This window comes from Crocuta crocuta, unplaced genomic scaffold, assembly GCF_008692635.1.
Source record: "Crocuta crocuta isolate KB4526 unplaced genomic scaffold, BGI_CrCroc_1.0 scaffold266, whole genome shotgun sequence".
Classification (NCBI taxonomy): domain Eukaryota; kingdom Metazoa; phylum Chordata; class Mammalia; order Carnivora; family Hyaenidae; genus Crocuta; species Crocuta crocuta.
Genome location: NW_027531005.1, coordinates 2,956,153 through 2,972,904, shown reverse-complemented (window position 1 = coordinate 2,972,904; position 16,752 = coordinate 2,956,153). Strand labels below are relative to the sequence as shown.

The window sequence follows — 16,752 nt, the reverse complement described above, 5'->3', positions numbered from 1 at the left end:
GCTCTGAGCTGGCAGTCAGCACAGAGCCCGACGCGGGGCTCGAACCCACGAACCGCGAGATCATGACCTAAGCGAAAGTCGGACACTTAACCGACTAAGCCACCCAGGCGCCCCTAAAATGGTCCTAATTTTAAAAAATGTTTCTGTTATAATATTTTCTGGAATCAAGGTGATATGTTGAGGGGTATATTACACTGATTTTGCCCCTCCCCCTTCTTTGGATTTCTCTTCTCAAATTCTGGTCTCCTCCATCCACTAAGACTGTAGTTTTTCCTTGGCCTCTACCTTTGCTCCATGGAAAGTAGGAAGTAAGAGCTTTCTGGGAAGAAGCCAGAGGAACTCGCCTACTGTGCTTTGCTTCTTTTAGGGAGCGTAGCTACCAGTTTATGCCTCATTTGGTTCCTCTCTGCACCCTTCAAATCCTTATTCTTTTGGTCTGACTTTCGAGCCCTTATAATTATTATCAGTATAAGGATTAGTCCAATGGAAGCTACTTTGCTGTTCCTGGAACAAAAACTCCTAGACCTCTACTTCTGAAAAGTAAATTATTGAAAATTATAGTATTTAATATAGGCACATTCAAGATACTGCTTAAGAGAAGTAGAGTCTTAGTTCATACTGGGAGCTCAAAGCGATTTTTTTTCACCCTATTATTGCTCCTGTCATTAGTAATCGAATTTTCAAATTCATCACAGGGGACAATTACAGTATGGCTTTGCTATTAAAGCATTGGACATTCGAAGTTAGTAGTGAGGAGAACTGGTTTGTTCGTTGCGCAGATGGAAATGTATCTAGACTGCTACTCTTGTTATCATGAGATCCCAGCCTTCTGCAAAAAATAGTATTGTGATATAAATGTCACTAGATGCATGTTAGTGTATATTCATTTATCCATAGGTATCTTGGTGAAGAAACAAAAACCCATTGAAGCTATCATAAGAAAAACATAAGGAAAATGTATTAAAGGCCAAAAGGATATATTGTGAGACCAAAGAATAGCAAATGGATTTGAGACCAATAAATTAGGAAAAACTTGGGTTCCAACCTTTAAATCTCTCTTCTGTGGGTCTCCTGTTTCTCTGTGTCTCATCATCTAGTTTGTTCTTTTATTTTCTCTCTGCAGGTTGGCTTTCTTTGATTTTTCATGGTACAGGGTCGTTGCCCCAGAGAATTTACATCTCTTTGCCTACATTGGCCAGCAGAGATTGTATCTCACTAACGCATTCCTGGGAAAGAACCTGATGGGCTAATTGGGTGTTGGCTGTTACCCCCAGCGGAGTAGGGTCGGGCTGGGAAGGCATGGTACCAACACAGTTATAAAGATGGATAGCAGAATCCACTGTGTAGCTGGGGAACAGTTCTTAGATGAGGTGAAGATTTTGTAAGCTGGGAAGCTACTGAAAGGGATTTACCGTATTAAGTACCTAGAAGGGTCTGGATGTTTCTACTTACATTAATGTAGAGGCTGAAGCCTCGCAATGTGCTGTTCTTCGGAAGCTTGTAAAACAACATTTTTTTTTTCTTTTTAGAAAACTCTGGGTGTATAACCATAAGCAGCCACAAACAATATGTTAAATAAAGAGGGCTAAGTGGTAAATGAGGAATTCATTCAGAATGATGTTACCGATGCTAAGCAAGTTCTAAATTTCAAAATCTTGGCCCTGCTTTATATTTCATGTGATTTTTGACTAGCATCTTAGCAATTGCTAATCAAATATTATAACATAAGAGATGCCTGACTATCCCAATTTGTATGTTCTTTAAAGCATTATATTTCTTTATTTCTTTGTTTCTACCATAGAATCATCCAATATACCAGGTACTCAAAAAATATAGTGCATCATAATATCATTGGGATATATAGATATTCTGGTGCTTTCAACCATGTTTTCATATTTCTTGTCTTTGGTTTTACAAATTAATAGCTTTTCAAGTTAAACCTGAAACACGCATAAACTTTTGACTTTTATGTTTTGAATGCTTGATCAGTAAGAAATAGCAATTCCCTGTACTGAAAAAGAGAAAAGAAATGCCCGAGATATAAAGGAATTTAGAATCAGCGAGAATATGGGATGATATGCAGATTTTCTGTGGTCACAATATATTTGCTGATATATATAATGTCCCTTTGCCCCTAGACTTCCAGACTTGGGTGATTTTCCCCAGGCAAAAGACAACCTGTGTAGCTAACTTCTTTCTTAAAAATGGAAATTTGAGCTCATAGTTAATGGTTTAGGATATTTATGTACAAGTTAGAAGATGCAGCACATTATCCACAGTGATGTGGAGTCACTAAGAAATGACATGGTTCTCTTTTAATGCCAGGTGTCTGATGTGTATGTCAAGACTTAGTCGTAGAAGATTTAGTCTAATTCAAACAAATTTCAGGCGTCTTAGAAAAAGGGGCTTTTTTTGTTCTTTGAGATATTTAAAAAGCACTTCTCATAATTTGGTGTCAAAATAAAACTTTACGCTGTTTTAATGTAACATTTTCTAGCTGGTGGTAAACATTTGGGAAGAAGCAAATACAGTGAAGGAAACAAACATGGCAAAGCCTACTATTAAAATCATAGGCATCCCTTTTCATTTTACTTGTAGTATAGATTTGTGTACTGAGGAGTCATTTACAGGGCTCATTTTGGAGACTGTTTCTAATACATGTATTAAAAACATATCTACCAAGGCTTCTTATCACATACTTTATAAAATTTAGTGATTCAGTCATATATATATATATATATGAATATATATTAATATTCTGGTTTGTTTCATGGCTCTGTGATGGAAGTAAAGAAGTAAAAGTTGGAGTGGTCACGTGTCTTTTCCTTACATGATAAATAATAGTAACAGGCAGTTTTCGACCAACACTTATTGAATGATGTGTAAAATGGATACTGTAGGAATCCAGAAAAGGGGACAGCCAGCCTAGAGTGCCTTGGGAAGGAGTCATTGGAGAGAAAACATTGAAATTGTTTTTGGGAAGGGCTTGTCAGGGTATTGAGGAAAGAGGGCAATCTCAGTTAGGCATTCCAAAAGCAAGAGGGCCCAGCCATGCGTGTTCAGGGAAGAGTTAAGCCGTTGATTCTGACTGAGTGTTGGGTTCATTTTGAGGAGCATAAGATATGATTGGGAATAGATACTGAGGTCACATTAATGTAGATGACAAAATAAGTAGCCTTAAGATGACGATGGCAACAGTGGTTTAGGAAGATCACTCTCCTCGTGGGGTACGGGGAGGACTGGAAGAATAAGAAACGTGAGGCAGAAAATGAGAGAAACTGCATGAGTTGAACCAAGTTGGTGGCTGCCGGATGGATGGGAGGGGCAAACTAAGAGGGAGTTGAGGAAGAGTAACCAATGGACCGGGCCACTAACTCCTGCATGAGTACAAAGGGAAGGGAACAGGTCTAATGCCAGTTCTGCAGTTTTAAATCTGGAGGCCGGTGAGAATAAGAAACGACTCACAGAAGACAGAAGAAATTACTGATTTTATGGGAAAAGTATTTAGGTCTCAGAATTTAGGGTTGATTTTTATCCACGAAATGTGTGAATATGTCAAGCGTGCAGTCACATGTGTGGGACTGGAGTGTGGAGAGAAATAGGGATTACACTACATCATGGTAATGGAAATACATGGGAAGGCTGCCTGTTAAGTTTGGAACCTAAGGACAAAAGGGAAAGAAAATGATAGAGAATGAGGATCAAAGCTACCTTTTCCTTAGGAAGCTAGAGATAGTATATGTTTGTAGAAAGAAAGGAAGAAGCCAGTGTATAAGAACAGACCAGCAAAGCGAGAGGTGATAATTAAGAGAAGTTTATTGACATGGAGAAAAAGAACAGTGATCTTGAAATACTTGAATTTTCAGGCCGCTCATCAGGTAGGCCCTGTTCTATCAATATTTTATTGTAGAGGCCACTCGTTGAATTCTAGGACAAGAAGTGCCTCAGAAAGATTACTGGCTTAGTGTATCTTCACGCTTGGGTAGAAACGTATTTCCATCATACTGATTGGTGTTAAAATCAATTAGTACCTTTGTAGATCTCTTTGTGTGTTCTGTCAATTTGAAATTCTGTTCTGGTTTATTGGCCTTCTTTTGATCACAGAGCCCCGCAAACTTTATTAACATCAGTGCCAAATCTACCAAGTAATTGAGTCCATCAGTTGAGTTGTTACTAGAGATGTAGTTTAATATTCTTCTAGACTCTTGGGCAGTTTGGANAATATATATATATATATAATTTGAACAGTTTGTTAATATGTTTTATAGTTTTCCATTGAAGTCTCTATTGTATAGAAAAATAAGTCTACTTACTGCCACCCATAGCCATTCTCATCAGCAGTTTTTATGCTTTTAGTAAGAATAGAGTGTCATGGGGAAGAGCCAGGCTCCGGAGTCCACTACACCTGGGTTGAAATCCTGATCTGTTCTGTAATTATAAGACCTTAGGCCAGCTTCATTTTTTATCTTAAGACTGTGTGTGTATGTGTAATTTATATTTAATGTGTGTATATATACACACACTCATATACATATATATGTATACACCTATATAGGTTGTATGTATAGGTTCACAGCAAAATTGAGAGGAAGGTACAGAGATTTCCCATTAATCCTGTCACCCACACATGCATATAGTTTCTTACTACCTCTGAATCTCTGTTTTTTAATCTCCAAAATATAGATATTAACTCTAACCTCATAGATTTGAGGATTGAGTTAAGATCATTTTCTAAAAATGTCTGGTATTTGAAACTATTAGTAATGTGTCTGTGCTCATTAACGGACATAATTAGCTTTAAAACTTGGGAGAGCATCATGTCCACAGAGTGTTTCATAAATGCTTTTTGATGATAACATTTAATATGATCCTCAAATGTTTATTGAATGAATAAGTGAATGAATGACTATATATCCAATACAGGAAGGAATTTTTTTTTTTTTGGAACCATAGTCTCTGAAAAGCTTTTACTTCAGTCATGGGTAGAATTGCCAGTTTACATGTGCTGTAACACTTGGTTATCTTAAAATTTTAAACTTTTTAAAAAAATTTTTTAATGTTTTATTTATTTCTGAGAGAGAGACAGCATGAACAGGGGAGGGTCAGAGAGAGAGGGAGACACAGAATCTGAAACAGGCTCCAGTCTCTGAGCTGTCAGCACAGAGCCTGATGCAGGACTCGAACCCACGAACTGGGAGATCATGACCTGAGCAGAAGTTGGACGCTTAACTGACTGAGTCACCCACGCACCCCACAGACAGATAGTATTTTTTTAAATGTTTATTTATTTTGAAAGAGAGAGAGAGAGAGTGCAGAGTGCAAGCAGGGGAGAGGCAGAGAGAGAGAAGGAGACACAGAATCTGAAGCAGGCTCCAGGCTCTGAGCTGTCAACACAGAGCCCAATGCGGGGCTCAAACCCACGAACCTCAAGATCATGACCTGAACAGAAGTCAGATGCTTAACCCACTTGAGCCATCCAGGCGGCCCTGTTATCTTAAAATTGTAGATGTGGCAAATGATTACAGAAATGAGTTGATCTACTTTAATCCCAGGTTAGATATTCTTAGGAACCATGGGGATTTCTGTTCCAGATCTGCTGTTTTCTTTCACAACAGTGGGAACTTCTTAGAGTTTTTGTCTCAGAAGTATAATGGCTGATTCTAGCCCAGGCCCCCACTTTCTGAGGCTATAAAGTGGATTGATTTTTTAAACATTGCCCATTGGCAATAGTGATTAAAAAGCTGTCGGTTTTCTTATTTTGAAGCCATCAAGATGAGTAGTGGCCCTGGAAATGATTTGTGGGTCAGCACCCATTAGCCTGCAGTGGCTCATGATACCTCTCAGCAGGTTGGTTAGAGTTGTTTAATCCCCTGTGCTGTCCAGTGAAGGGTGTGACATGGGCTGCAGAGTGAGCCCCCCAGGGTTCCTTCTGCAACCCCTAAACCTATTCCTGGGCCTCACTTCCTTCTCTGTAATCTGAGAACTCACTTGATCAAAGTTTGTGCTTTAAATAAGATCATATATCTATATTAGCCCCTTGCCTTCAACATTGTAAGCCCTCGGTAATTAGTACTGTATTGCTGCTGATGTTGCTGTAATTGGCAGTAATGAGGATCAAGTTGTAAATGTCGATTAACTTGCTCGGCACAGTGCGTGGCATGTAGCAGACCCTCACTAAAAACCTCCTCCTTTACCCCCGTGTTCAAATGCCTCGCTCATCCTGTTCTCAGTTTCGGGTATAGGTGGCAAATGGATGACGTTCTGGCTGTGATGAGTCTTTCCTCAGATTACAACTGGAACTATGAAGAGTGAGGTTACTCTACTTCTGAATGTCAAGAATGAGGTTTTATAATTAAGTTTTCATCATTTTAAGTTGCTTTTCTTAGTAGCCCATCATAAATGTGTGTGTGAAACTGTTTATCTGATTGTACAGATGCTGTTGACTGAGTACTTGGATATGAAAAATACCCGTACGGCCTCTGAACCATCAGCTCAACTGAGTTATGCCAGCACTGGACGAGATTTCGCAGCCTTTTTTGCCAAGAAGAAGCCTCAAAGGCCAAAAAATTCTCTTTTTAAGTAAGTATCTCCCTGATGGTAACATAGCAGGTGTCAGGAAATGTTTCATCCAAGTAGGATGGCTTTCTACTTCATTGGCAGCCATCACTTCACCCAGTTAAAGCTGATTTGAAATAATTTATAGGAAGTGAATATATTTTTTTATTTTGTGTACATTTGTTTTCTGTAAGGGGAAGTAGCTATCTTGGAATATGGTTATTGGACTGTCTAGGACTTTTAATAAAAAAATTTTGAAATTTGTTTCTGTGCCATTTTGTATAAAATGAAGGGAAATGAAACTCTCCATTTCTGGAGACTTTTATATGCAATGAAATGTGTCTGCTTTGGGGGGAAAAAAACCCCTAGTGCCAAGAAATAACCTTAAAGTTTATAAGAATCTCCTTAGCTAAGTAACATTGGATTTTAAGAAAGGAACAATCTGGAAATTCTTTTTTTCTAATTACCATCTTAGTTAATACCACCAGGCCACATACCTAAGTGTATATCATTTGGTAACAGATAATAGTTAATGCTATTACATTAATAGTAACGGCAGTAACAGCTATTACTGAATGCTTACTATGTGCCAGGTACTGTGGGAGATGAATTTCTCAAAATAATCTCAAACATAATTTAAATCGNGCGGGGAGTGGCCAACACTGAATCCTCACCAAGTACTAGCTAAAGCATTAAGCCATTTTCATGGATTATCTCATTTACTCATTGCAGCCTTATAGGTCTGAGTTTTATTTTTAATCCTTTTTTGCACATAAAAATTTGAGGCGCAAGCCAGGTTAAGTAAATTCTGTAAATTCACTGGCAATAGCCAGCAATTGATTGAAGTAGGATTTAAATAATAGCAGATCCATGTATTCTTCTGAGGAGCTGGGAGATGACTTGTTAAGAAGTTGTACCTGTAAATCCAAGTGTATAAAGTGACTCCAGAAGTATTTTCTCTGTATTTTGAATTCATTATTTTTGAATTCATTATTTTTGAATGGTCGAAGCTCCGGTATCTTTTATTGATTCACTTTTGAGATTTGCTTATATCATAGATTCATAGAGTTCTTAATCATTATGGAAAGTTTCAACAGTTGATTTATCTTGTGGTCCAGAGGAGAGGAGATTGAGTGTGCTTGCATTGGAATAAAATCCATTCTGTTCATTGAATGCATTCTTTTCTTACATTTTACGGTTTTGTTCAGAGGACAGGTGCACTATTAGTTAAAATGCCTTAGTCCCCGGGTAACACAGGACCCCACATGAATGAGATTAAACCATAGAAAAGTTACTATGTCACACAGTGAAGAAGAATGTAGAAGACTCTATAATCCACCAGCGTGGGGATGGCCAAGGACCCAGCCTTTTCCATCTCCCTGTTTTCGGTTCTGCCCCAGGATGAAGTGATCCCAAGGAGAGGGTGTGATTCTTCCTGTAAATTTGTGTGTGTGTTTTTTTTTTTAACGAGTAGACTATTTTTTATACCACTTTTCAGTTTACAGAGAGCGCCCTTATGTCCTTCTCCTTCAGAATTTCTCCTTTTGTTAACATCTTGTGGTCCTATGTTTGGTATGTTTGTTCCAATTGATGAACGGATAGTGATACTTCATTATTAACTAAAATCCATTGTTTACATCAGGTTCACCCTTTGTGTTATACATTCAGTGGGTTTTGGTAAATGCATAAAGTCACATATGCATCAGCACGTTATATAGAATATTTTCACTGCCCTCAACACCCTCTGTTTTCTACTTATTCCTCCCTCTTTTCCCCGCCCGCTGACCCTATGATAATCACTGTCTCTATAGTTTATCTTTTCCAGAATGTCTTATAGTTGGAATCATCAAATATGTAGCTTTTTCAGACTAGCTTCTCTCACTTAGCAGTATGCAGTCATGTCTTTTTGTGGCTTGATAGCTCATCTCTTTGTATTGCTAAATAATATTCCATTGTGTGCATGTACCTCTTCCACCTGCCCCCCTCCCACCCCCCCCATCCAGCTGTTGAAAGACATCTTGGTTGCTTCCAGTTTCTGGCCATTATGAATAAAGCTGCTATAAATGTGCAGGTGTTTGTGTAGATGTAAGTTCTCTGCTCATTGGATAAATATGTGAGAGAATGATTACTGGATCATAAAGTAAGATTCTGTTTAGCTTTGTAAGATACTGCCAGACTGTCTTACAAAGTGGCTATCCCATTTCAGATCTTTTTTTTTTTATTAATAATTAATATCCATTTATTCATCTTTTCTGTCAGTGACAGAGCCCCTCTTCAAGTTTTCCTCAGCTCTTAAGCCCATTCCTAAATCAGCCACTGGCGAAGGGGAGCAGGCCACAGTGATGGTCTTCAGCCAGTTAGGGGTCCTCTGGTGATAGGTCTTGGGCTGGAGAGGAACCACTGTTCCTGAGCACACAGCTATTTGAAGAGGGAGCAGAGAAGCTGAACGTCCAGGCAGAATGGGGGCTCTGCCAGCAAATAGGGAAGATGATGGAAGGAAAAGGTGGTTGATAGAGGCAACTAAGATGGCCTGAGATGCTGCCCAATGCTTAGGCTTTTGCTTTGCTCACTTGTTTACTTGCTCGCTCACACGTATACTCTCTGTCTCTGTGTCTGTCTCTTCCTCTTGTCTTTCTCTCTCCGTCTTCCCTTTCTCTCTTCCTAGCTCCCCTCACTGTTGTAAATCTAGGTGTATTGCAGAAAGCAGGTGTCAAGGTGTTTAGATTTCCTGCTCTCAACTGACACCCTTACCTTTTCAACTCCTGACCACATGTATTATTTGACATTGAGCCAATCCTGAAATTGTGGTATCAGAAAACATATAAATTATTGGAAATGAATAAATGAACTTAAGTAATTGTTAAACATTTATTATTATTGCTTAGCAATAAAAACTCATCGCCCATATGGAATGAGGCCGTTATTACAGACTTGCCTGTTTCTAGACCTGGCTCTATCGTTAATGAGCTGTGCACGGCAGACTGGGTCTCCTGTCTTAGTGGGCCTCTGTGCCTTTGGCTATAAAATAAGAAGGTGAGACTGTACCATCTCTAGTGCCTCTTCTGCTGTAAAATCATACCAATCTGTGCGTGTTGGCAAACACAAAGAGGGGTCCTCAGTAGCGGAAATATATCAGGTCATAAAGGATTAAGGTTTGGGCGAGCCGTAATCTGTTTTTATCACTTCCGTGAAGGACTTTATTACTCTCTCTAATTGCCCTTAGCCAAGGTTAATTAAGTGTGTTTAAGTTCTCTCTTATTGTATAATGTGTGCCTCTCTGTTCTTTGCTCAAGAGTTTATTTTCTCCCCCCTCCCCATTTCTGATCAATAGCTGTCAGCTTGCTTTTTGGAGGTCAGTGGCTTCTTTCCTACACTTGACTGGCAGGTGACACTTTTGAAGTACTGCACACTTTGCGTCCCCTCTGGCTGTTAGGGCCCCTCTCAGTTCTTGGCAGGGCGCGGAGGGAGGATCCAGAAATCCAAGTGTTTCTCTCGGACGGACATTCATCTTCCATGTCACAGAAGGGATAAAGGAGGCATAATTAAGAAAGCGATGGCGTTCCGTTTTTGTCGCCAGAAGCCTATGCCATTACCACTGTTGCTCTTTCGTGATGTAGCTGTTTACTGCTTAGAGGCAGTCGCTCTTAGAAGGATCTCTCCCATCAGCCTGTTCGTCTGACTTTGAAAATCTCAGGGTTGAAATGCAATTTCTTAACATGTCGGAAGATTTACTGTTGATTTAATCTTAAATTTTCCTGTTTCTTTTTTCCCCTTACCTGCAAGTTTCTCTTAAGACTTTGAGTTTTTTCTTTTGTTTTCTTCATCCTTGAATGATGATTTGAGTCTTTAGAAACCTGTTCTGTATCATGTCCCTAGCCTCCGTGTTTCCAGTCTCTAAAGTGATTCTTGGGGTGGCGTGAACATACACTTCGTCACCTGATTTTTGTTTTTAACGTTTATTCATTTTTGAGAGACAGAGCATGAGTAGGAGAGGGGCAGAGAGAGAGGGAGACATAGAATCTGAAGCTGGCTTCAGGCTCTGAGGTGTCAGCACAGAGCCCAACATGGGGCTCGAAGTCACGAGCAGTGAGATCATGACCTGAGCTGGCGTTGGATGCTTAACCGACTGAGCCACCCTGGTGCCCTTGATATTTTTGAGAATATTTTATATTGTAGATGGCAGAAACCATTTAGAAACTGTATTGCTTTTGAGGACTTTGAGGGAGAAACCACAGATGCCTTGCTTCCTTGGTGTAGTTTTCTTGCCATGTTGCTACTGTGCCTTCCGTACTCATTCTCAAGGGGAGTGGAGAAAAGCAAGATACATTTCTGTGGTGGCGGCAGTCACTCACGGCTTTTGAACTGCATAGCAGCAAAATTATAATGACCTCATAGGATATCCTTATTGGGTGTGTGTTGGGATCCTGGCAAAGGGTTGAAGGCAGAGAAAAGTTGCGACAGATGAAGTGTTGTATTCGTTGAAAAGAATGAGCAAATGGTCCAGCTACTGTGTTGTGGAGGGGTGTGGCCAGCCGTGTTGTTTCTGAATCAAGGGCTATGGCAGCCGGCTTTGGCCCTGTCATGGACCGGCCAGAATGTTTGGGTCGTGGAACATTAGGGCGCGCTACACAGATGGGAGTAGAACACTTTTGAGGTACATAGCTGGCCAACGCAGGTTTGGTTCCTGCCTCTCTGTTTACCCTGCGTTTCATTCCAGGTTCGAATCCTCCTCCCATGCCATCAGTATGAGTGCCTATTTGCGAGAGCAGAGGCGGGAGCTCTACAGTCGCAGTGGAGAACTTCAAGGTAAGTGATTGAACTTCTCTGGAAAAATTAGTTTCTGGAGGAAGATCTGAAGTTTGTGGTGCAGGTGAGTTTGCATTTTGCATTCACCAGATTCGTTCAAGAGAGCAGAGATTTAAAGACTGGATCTGTTTCCTCTATCACTTCCCGGCGGCTGCTGCCGAGCAGCTCAAACTATTGCTATGGCCACAGGATTTATAGTCCTGCTACCATTCAAGTGAGAACTCAAAGCAGAAAGACTGGAGGTCAGTCTCTTTGTGGTTAAACATGGCAGCCATGTGTCCAGTCACAGTCCAGGGGAATGCCAGTCTGTGGCAGTCACTGTTACACTTACTGTTTCTCATACCTTCTAATATGTGGCAGGAGTGCCTGGGATTTTGAAAAGGGCAGATGCAGCCTCTGTCATTATTTCAAAGGAAGAAAGATGCCTCTAAATATGATGTCATAATCAAGCTAGCTTTGATATACAGGATATTTGATATCCATACGTGGTTACTAAAGAGTTGTAATCTGTAGGAGAAAATACTTGAGAAAATAAATCGTTAAGTAGATTTAATTAAATCAAAAATCCGATAACATTTCCTTCTGTGACAAGAAAGATGCTAATCATGGTAAATGTAATCGAGAAAGATTTGCAAAGTCCTGCTAAGTGCAAGCCATCCTAGGCATTGGAATGGATGGAGGGGGAGGGTACGGAGGTCCAGGAGAAGGAAAGAAAAGATAGAGCCTTAAGGTCCAGCTGTCAGTGTTCATGGACCTCAGTAATAATATCATGAAGTCAGTGTAACAACTAAGTAATGTAATGCGTAAAAACTGGTAGCCGAGTTGAGAGAAGGGGGTGATCATTTACATTATTTTAAAACTATGGGCTTCCTGTTTGAGGGATGCGGAAGAACACTTCCACTTTTGGGGGATGCATTAGAGGAACTTGAAATATTTTGCAGTGAGTAGCTTACACAATTAAATATTTAGTTTTTAAGATTCATCATGGTTCTACATCAAAACATTATGAATTAACCAGCCAGCCTTTCTGGATTTAAAGACCACCACCCAGTCATTTGTACCTCCACCTTCATTATTGATCTAAACACCTGCAGATTTCTCCGAAGATGCAGCTGTGCTTTCCCATAGCTATACCACAGTAATAATTCCACAGCTCACGTATATATCAGAACCAGAAGCCTAGCAACCATTTGAAGATACAAGGAAAAGGAAATCANTGCATCTTGGAGTCTTGAAGTACATGGGGACAGAGGGTAGTTAGGATTGAAAAAAGTCAAGGAGTAAAGTTGGAAGGTGACGCAGGCTCTAGTAAGCAACTGCCTCCCGGCAGGACAAGGTGGCCTGAGAAGCTTGGAAGGAAGTGGAGTTGACAGCATGCTTCATACCTGAACTGCCACTTAGGGGCCGTAGCGGATCGCTCAGGGCTAGAGAGATCCTCCATACTCAGTGTCCTCGTTTTAATTGCAGAGCTGACTTAAAGAAACCCGAAGTCTCCCTCTCTAATTTCTCTCGACCTGGTTTGTAGTTCATGAAATTCCTTTAACGGGGGCAAAGCAAGCCTTTCGTTTTTTCTTTGCGCTCATTTCACTTTTTGTTCATTAATAAACTTCTTTACGAGCAGTTTTAGGCTGATGGCGAAGTTGAGTGGAGATCTAAGGTGAGAGGGTTCCAGTATATCCCTTGCTCCTACGCATGCACGGCTTCCCTTACTATCAACACCCCCACCGCAAGGAAGCCTTTTGTTTGATGCTTAGAGATGAAAAGGTGGACCATGTAATTAATGGGACAGCATTGCAACCTGTCCTTCTCTCAGATTCATGCCTAATTAGTCAACCAGGACAGAAGACTGATGGTAGACCCTTCTTTCTTGTTAGTGAGAATAGCACGCACTCTGCACTCTTAGCTGCGCAGAGTGACTTTCCCGGCTATGTCCCCCCATGGTCCATGTTCTCAGGGGAGACGGTGAAGAGGAGAGGGCTCTGGGCCTAGATTGCCTGCCCTTACAGTCTAGCTCCCCATTTTCTGGTTTCGTAACCTCTTTGTCTCTGTGCCCTTACCTCTAAACAGGGATAGAAATGACAGTAGCCACCCCAGAGGTGGTTGTGAAAGCAACGTGAGTTGAGCTGCGAGCAGAAAAGTGCTAAATATACAGGAAATGTGCTTCGCTCTTCCGCCTCCACCAACACCATCATTGCTCATCCTGTCACTTCCGTTTTCACACTCCTCCTGTCTGTCCTGGCTAAATCCTATTCTTCTTTTCAACTTAAAGTATGTTGTCACTTATTCTGATGACACCCCCCCCCCAACTTATCCCTCTCAGATTGTGGCCCCCCACTCTGTGCTTCTGTCAACATTTTTAATATTCCCTTTCTGAGCACTTAACACACGATATTGTGGATTCATGTTCACTTGTTTGAGTCTGCCACGGAGCTCTAAGATCGGGAAATACTGTTTTACTTCCTGTCCTTCGCACAGTGCCTGGCATGGTAAATATTCAATAAATCCTCACTGACTCAGCCACAGAACAAATGAGGACAGTCGATGTCAAACGTGGGAGAGAGAGCTTACCATGGAGAGGTAGGAAGGGCCCCCGAGAGGAGGGGAGGCCACTGAGAGCCAGTATCAGCTTCACAGGGTCTAGTAGTTTTTAAGTTTGAGGACAACTAGAAGCTATGGGTAGATGCATTTTTGTTGTGCAGTTGTAACTAGCTTCATTAAGTAGAAATGTGGCCACTGAGCTGTCTGGCCTAGGACGATACTGTTGTATATGATTGGAAAGTGTATTTAAATCCGGCTAAGCTATGGAGGGAGTTTATTCTGTGAGGGTGGTTAATTGAAGAGTCACTATAATCTAACTAGGGACTTTTCTCATTTTTCAGCAAGTTAATGGAAATATGGAGCTGTATGCCATAGTCTCTTTTACTTACCAGAGTTCAGCAAAGTGGGAGGGCTTATCTTTGGTTACAGGGAAGAAAGTAGTTAGCAAACATATCGTGTTCATAATAATCATTAAAAAATAATTTCGCTGAGCTGACAGAACATGCATGGTCAGAGAATAGCTTAGCTGAGGAGTTTTTGTACAAGTTTGATGGTGTTTCATTGAGGGGCAAAAGGGCCTCTGATGAATGCTTTTAACATTTCAGCAGGAAAAGGGGAAAATCACACCTATTTTCCATTAAAAACGACCATCCTTTTTCACTTATTCTATTAATCTGGCTTGTACAAGGGCCACAGTGAGATCTGCATTTCAGTTTATCCTTGAAAAGGCATAATTGAATAGTTCAGTCAAATCGTAAGAGACCGGTAGAAGATTTTTGTCTCTCCTCTTACTACCAGATAGCTGCAGGCTTCACTTCTTAGTGGTTCATCTCAGCGGGTCCACCTTTCCTTCTGCGGTAAAGAAAATCCATCAGAAAGACCATCAAAGTAACATTAAAAAGCTCAAATTTTATAAAAGTTAGGTTCCTGCCAACATTTTCAATTTATCATGCAATTAAAAACGTGTCTCATCCTAACAACACACAAGGGGAAAAAAGAGTGTAAAAGTGAGATTTCTTTGGTATCATTAACCCATCTCAGTTGGCTCTTTTATGGTATAGATGGTTTGTTACATAGTCTACTGTTGGCAATTGGGCCGAGGAGGTGGGGGTGCCATTCAAAGTGTGCATGATAACAGGTGGAAATCTAACTTGTGTGTCTCCATTAATCAGAGACTTCCTCTTGTCTTGAACCTCTTGACTGCTTCATTTTACCGCTTAGACAGCCATGTGATAGGTTAGAAATGAGCATTTAGCTTGAGTATAGCTTCTTGGGTTATTTGGGATTCTTTGGGAAAATAAGGTAACTGATGAATACAGTATCTCATGAGGGTTAAAAGAAAATGAAAATACTGCTGCTCATGATCAAAATAAGCTCTTAGGTTAATCAGCCCCTCTGTGCCTCGGTTTTCTCGGTTGAAAAATAGAGCTGTTATCAATTCTGACTACTTTAGGGGGACATAGTGACTATAAAATTAAACATTAAAACTGGAAAAATTAGAATAGCTATAATTGATTTAACTTAAAATGGTACTTTAAAGAATTCAACATGGTGGAATTAGGAGAGTTATCCATTTCTCTATCTCTTGTTGTCTGTGCCCCTCCAGTCTCACTGTTCCTGAGTTGGCTCTTCTCAAGGTCACCAGTGACCCCCATCTTGGCAGATTTCACGTTTATTGCTCTTCATCTCACCTGATTTTTCAGCCAGCCATGTTCCCTTCCTTATGGTGGAGTGTTTCCAGGTTTGGTCCTGGGACCTTTCCTGGGTTCACTCTGTAGACTCTCCCCAGGTATCTCAGCCCCAGCTGGGTTTTGCTTAGTGCCTAGGTGCAATTGACTTCCAGATCTAGGTCTCCTGCCCAAATCTTGTTATTGTTTCCTAACCTCTTCCAACAGCTTGACCACACCCCACCACCGCCCTATCATTCTTTATCACATGCTTTTTATTTTGCTCAGAATACTTGATCTCTATGTGTCTTTTTCACTGGGTAATTTCCTACACTTCTCTCTGAATATCCACAGTGCAGGTCTTACTCATTAGTGCATTCCTGTGCCTGGGACAATGCTTGGTTTGAATGGAGCACTTAACCAGCATAGGATGGGGGAGGCCTCCATCCACAATATCCCCTTATTTGTAGCCATAGGCCTCCTTAGTTGAAAAGCCTAGTGGGAGGTTTAATAAACAGAGTAGGAGTCCTGTGATTTGTCTTCTTTGCCCGTTTTTTTCAGATAATAAAACTCACGAATGGGTAGAGTACATTAAGTGTCATTGATCCAAGTAGAAATGTATACTCAGTTTTGATTACAGTTCTTTTCTGTCTTGGGGGTACTTAGTACTTCTGTTTGTACTCAATAATATTACCTTTAGAGTGCTATTTTTATTCCCATTAGTCTAATGAGTGGCATTTCCGTAGCCCTGACATTAAAATATTCTGTAAAGCTCCAGCCACTTGAGAACTGACTTCTCTAAGAGGATTTGCTTTACATGGTAAATATGGAAGTACTGGCATCAGGGAAAACTGGGCTCTTATATTGACCTGACCTGAATTTTCTCAGTCTTTCCCTTTAATGGGTTGTTGCTATCTGGGGTTGTGAATACTTAATAATATCATATGTAATTAATCTGTTTGGAGGTACCTTGCTTTAAGGTAGAATGTATTTGGAATACATTAGGCATGAGCTGATTATCCTTTTTTACAAAAGGATTTATAATAGGAGTCTCTGATATAGCCAGCTATTCTATAATGGAGCATTTAAAGCAAGATTTCATTTATGCACACATTTTCAGGGACATTTTGGCTGCAGTGAGGTCCAACAGTTTTACATTCCTACCACACATTTGTTCCACAGCCTT

The 16,752-nt window shown here is 40.5% G+C and overlaps 1 protein-coding gene across 3 annotated transcripts in view; it reads left to right on the top strand.

Annotated features, from left to right (window-relative positions):
- The window catches only part of EXOC4 (exocyst complex component 4), a 752,773-nt gene that overhangs the window by 193,952 nt on the left and 542,069 nt on the right, over window positions 1-16,752 (top strand). For all 3 annotated transcript variants that reach the window (XM_077770716.1, XM_077770717.1, XM_077770718.1), the window contains exons 8-9: window positions 6,434-6,579; window positions 11,273-11,361. In XM_077770716.1, the coding sequence (XP_077626842.1) occupies window positions 6,434-6,579; window positions 11,273-11,361 (235 nt within the window). The remainder of the gene's footprint in view (window positions 1-6,433; window positions 6,580-11,272; window positions 11,362-16,752) is intronic.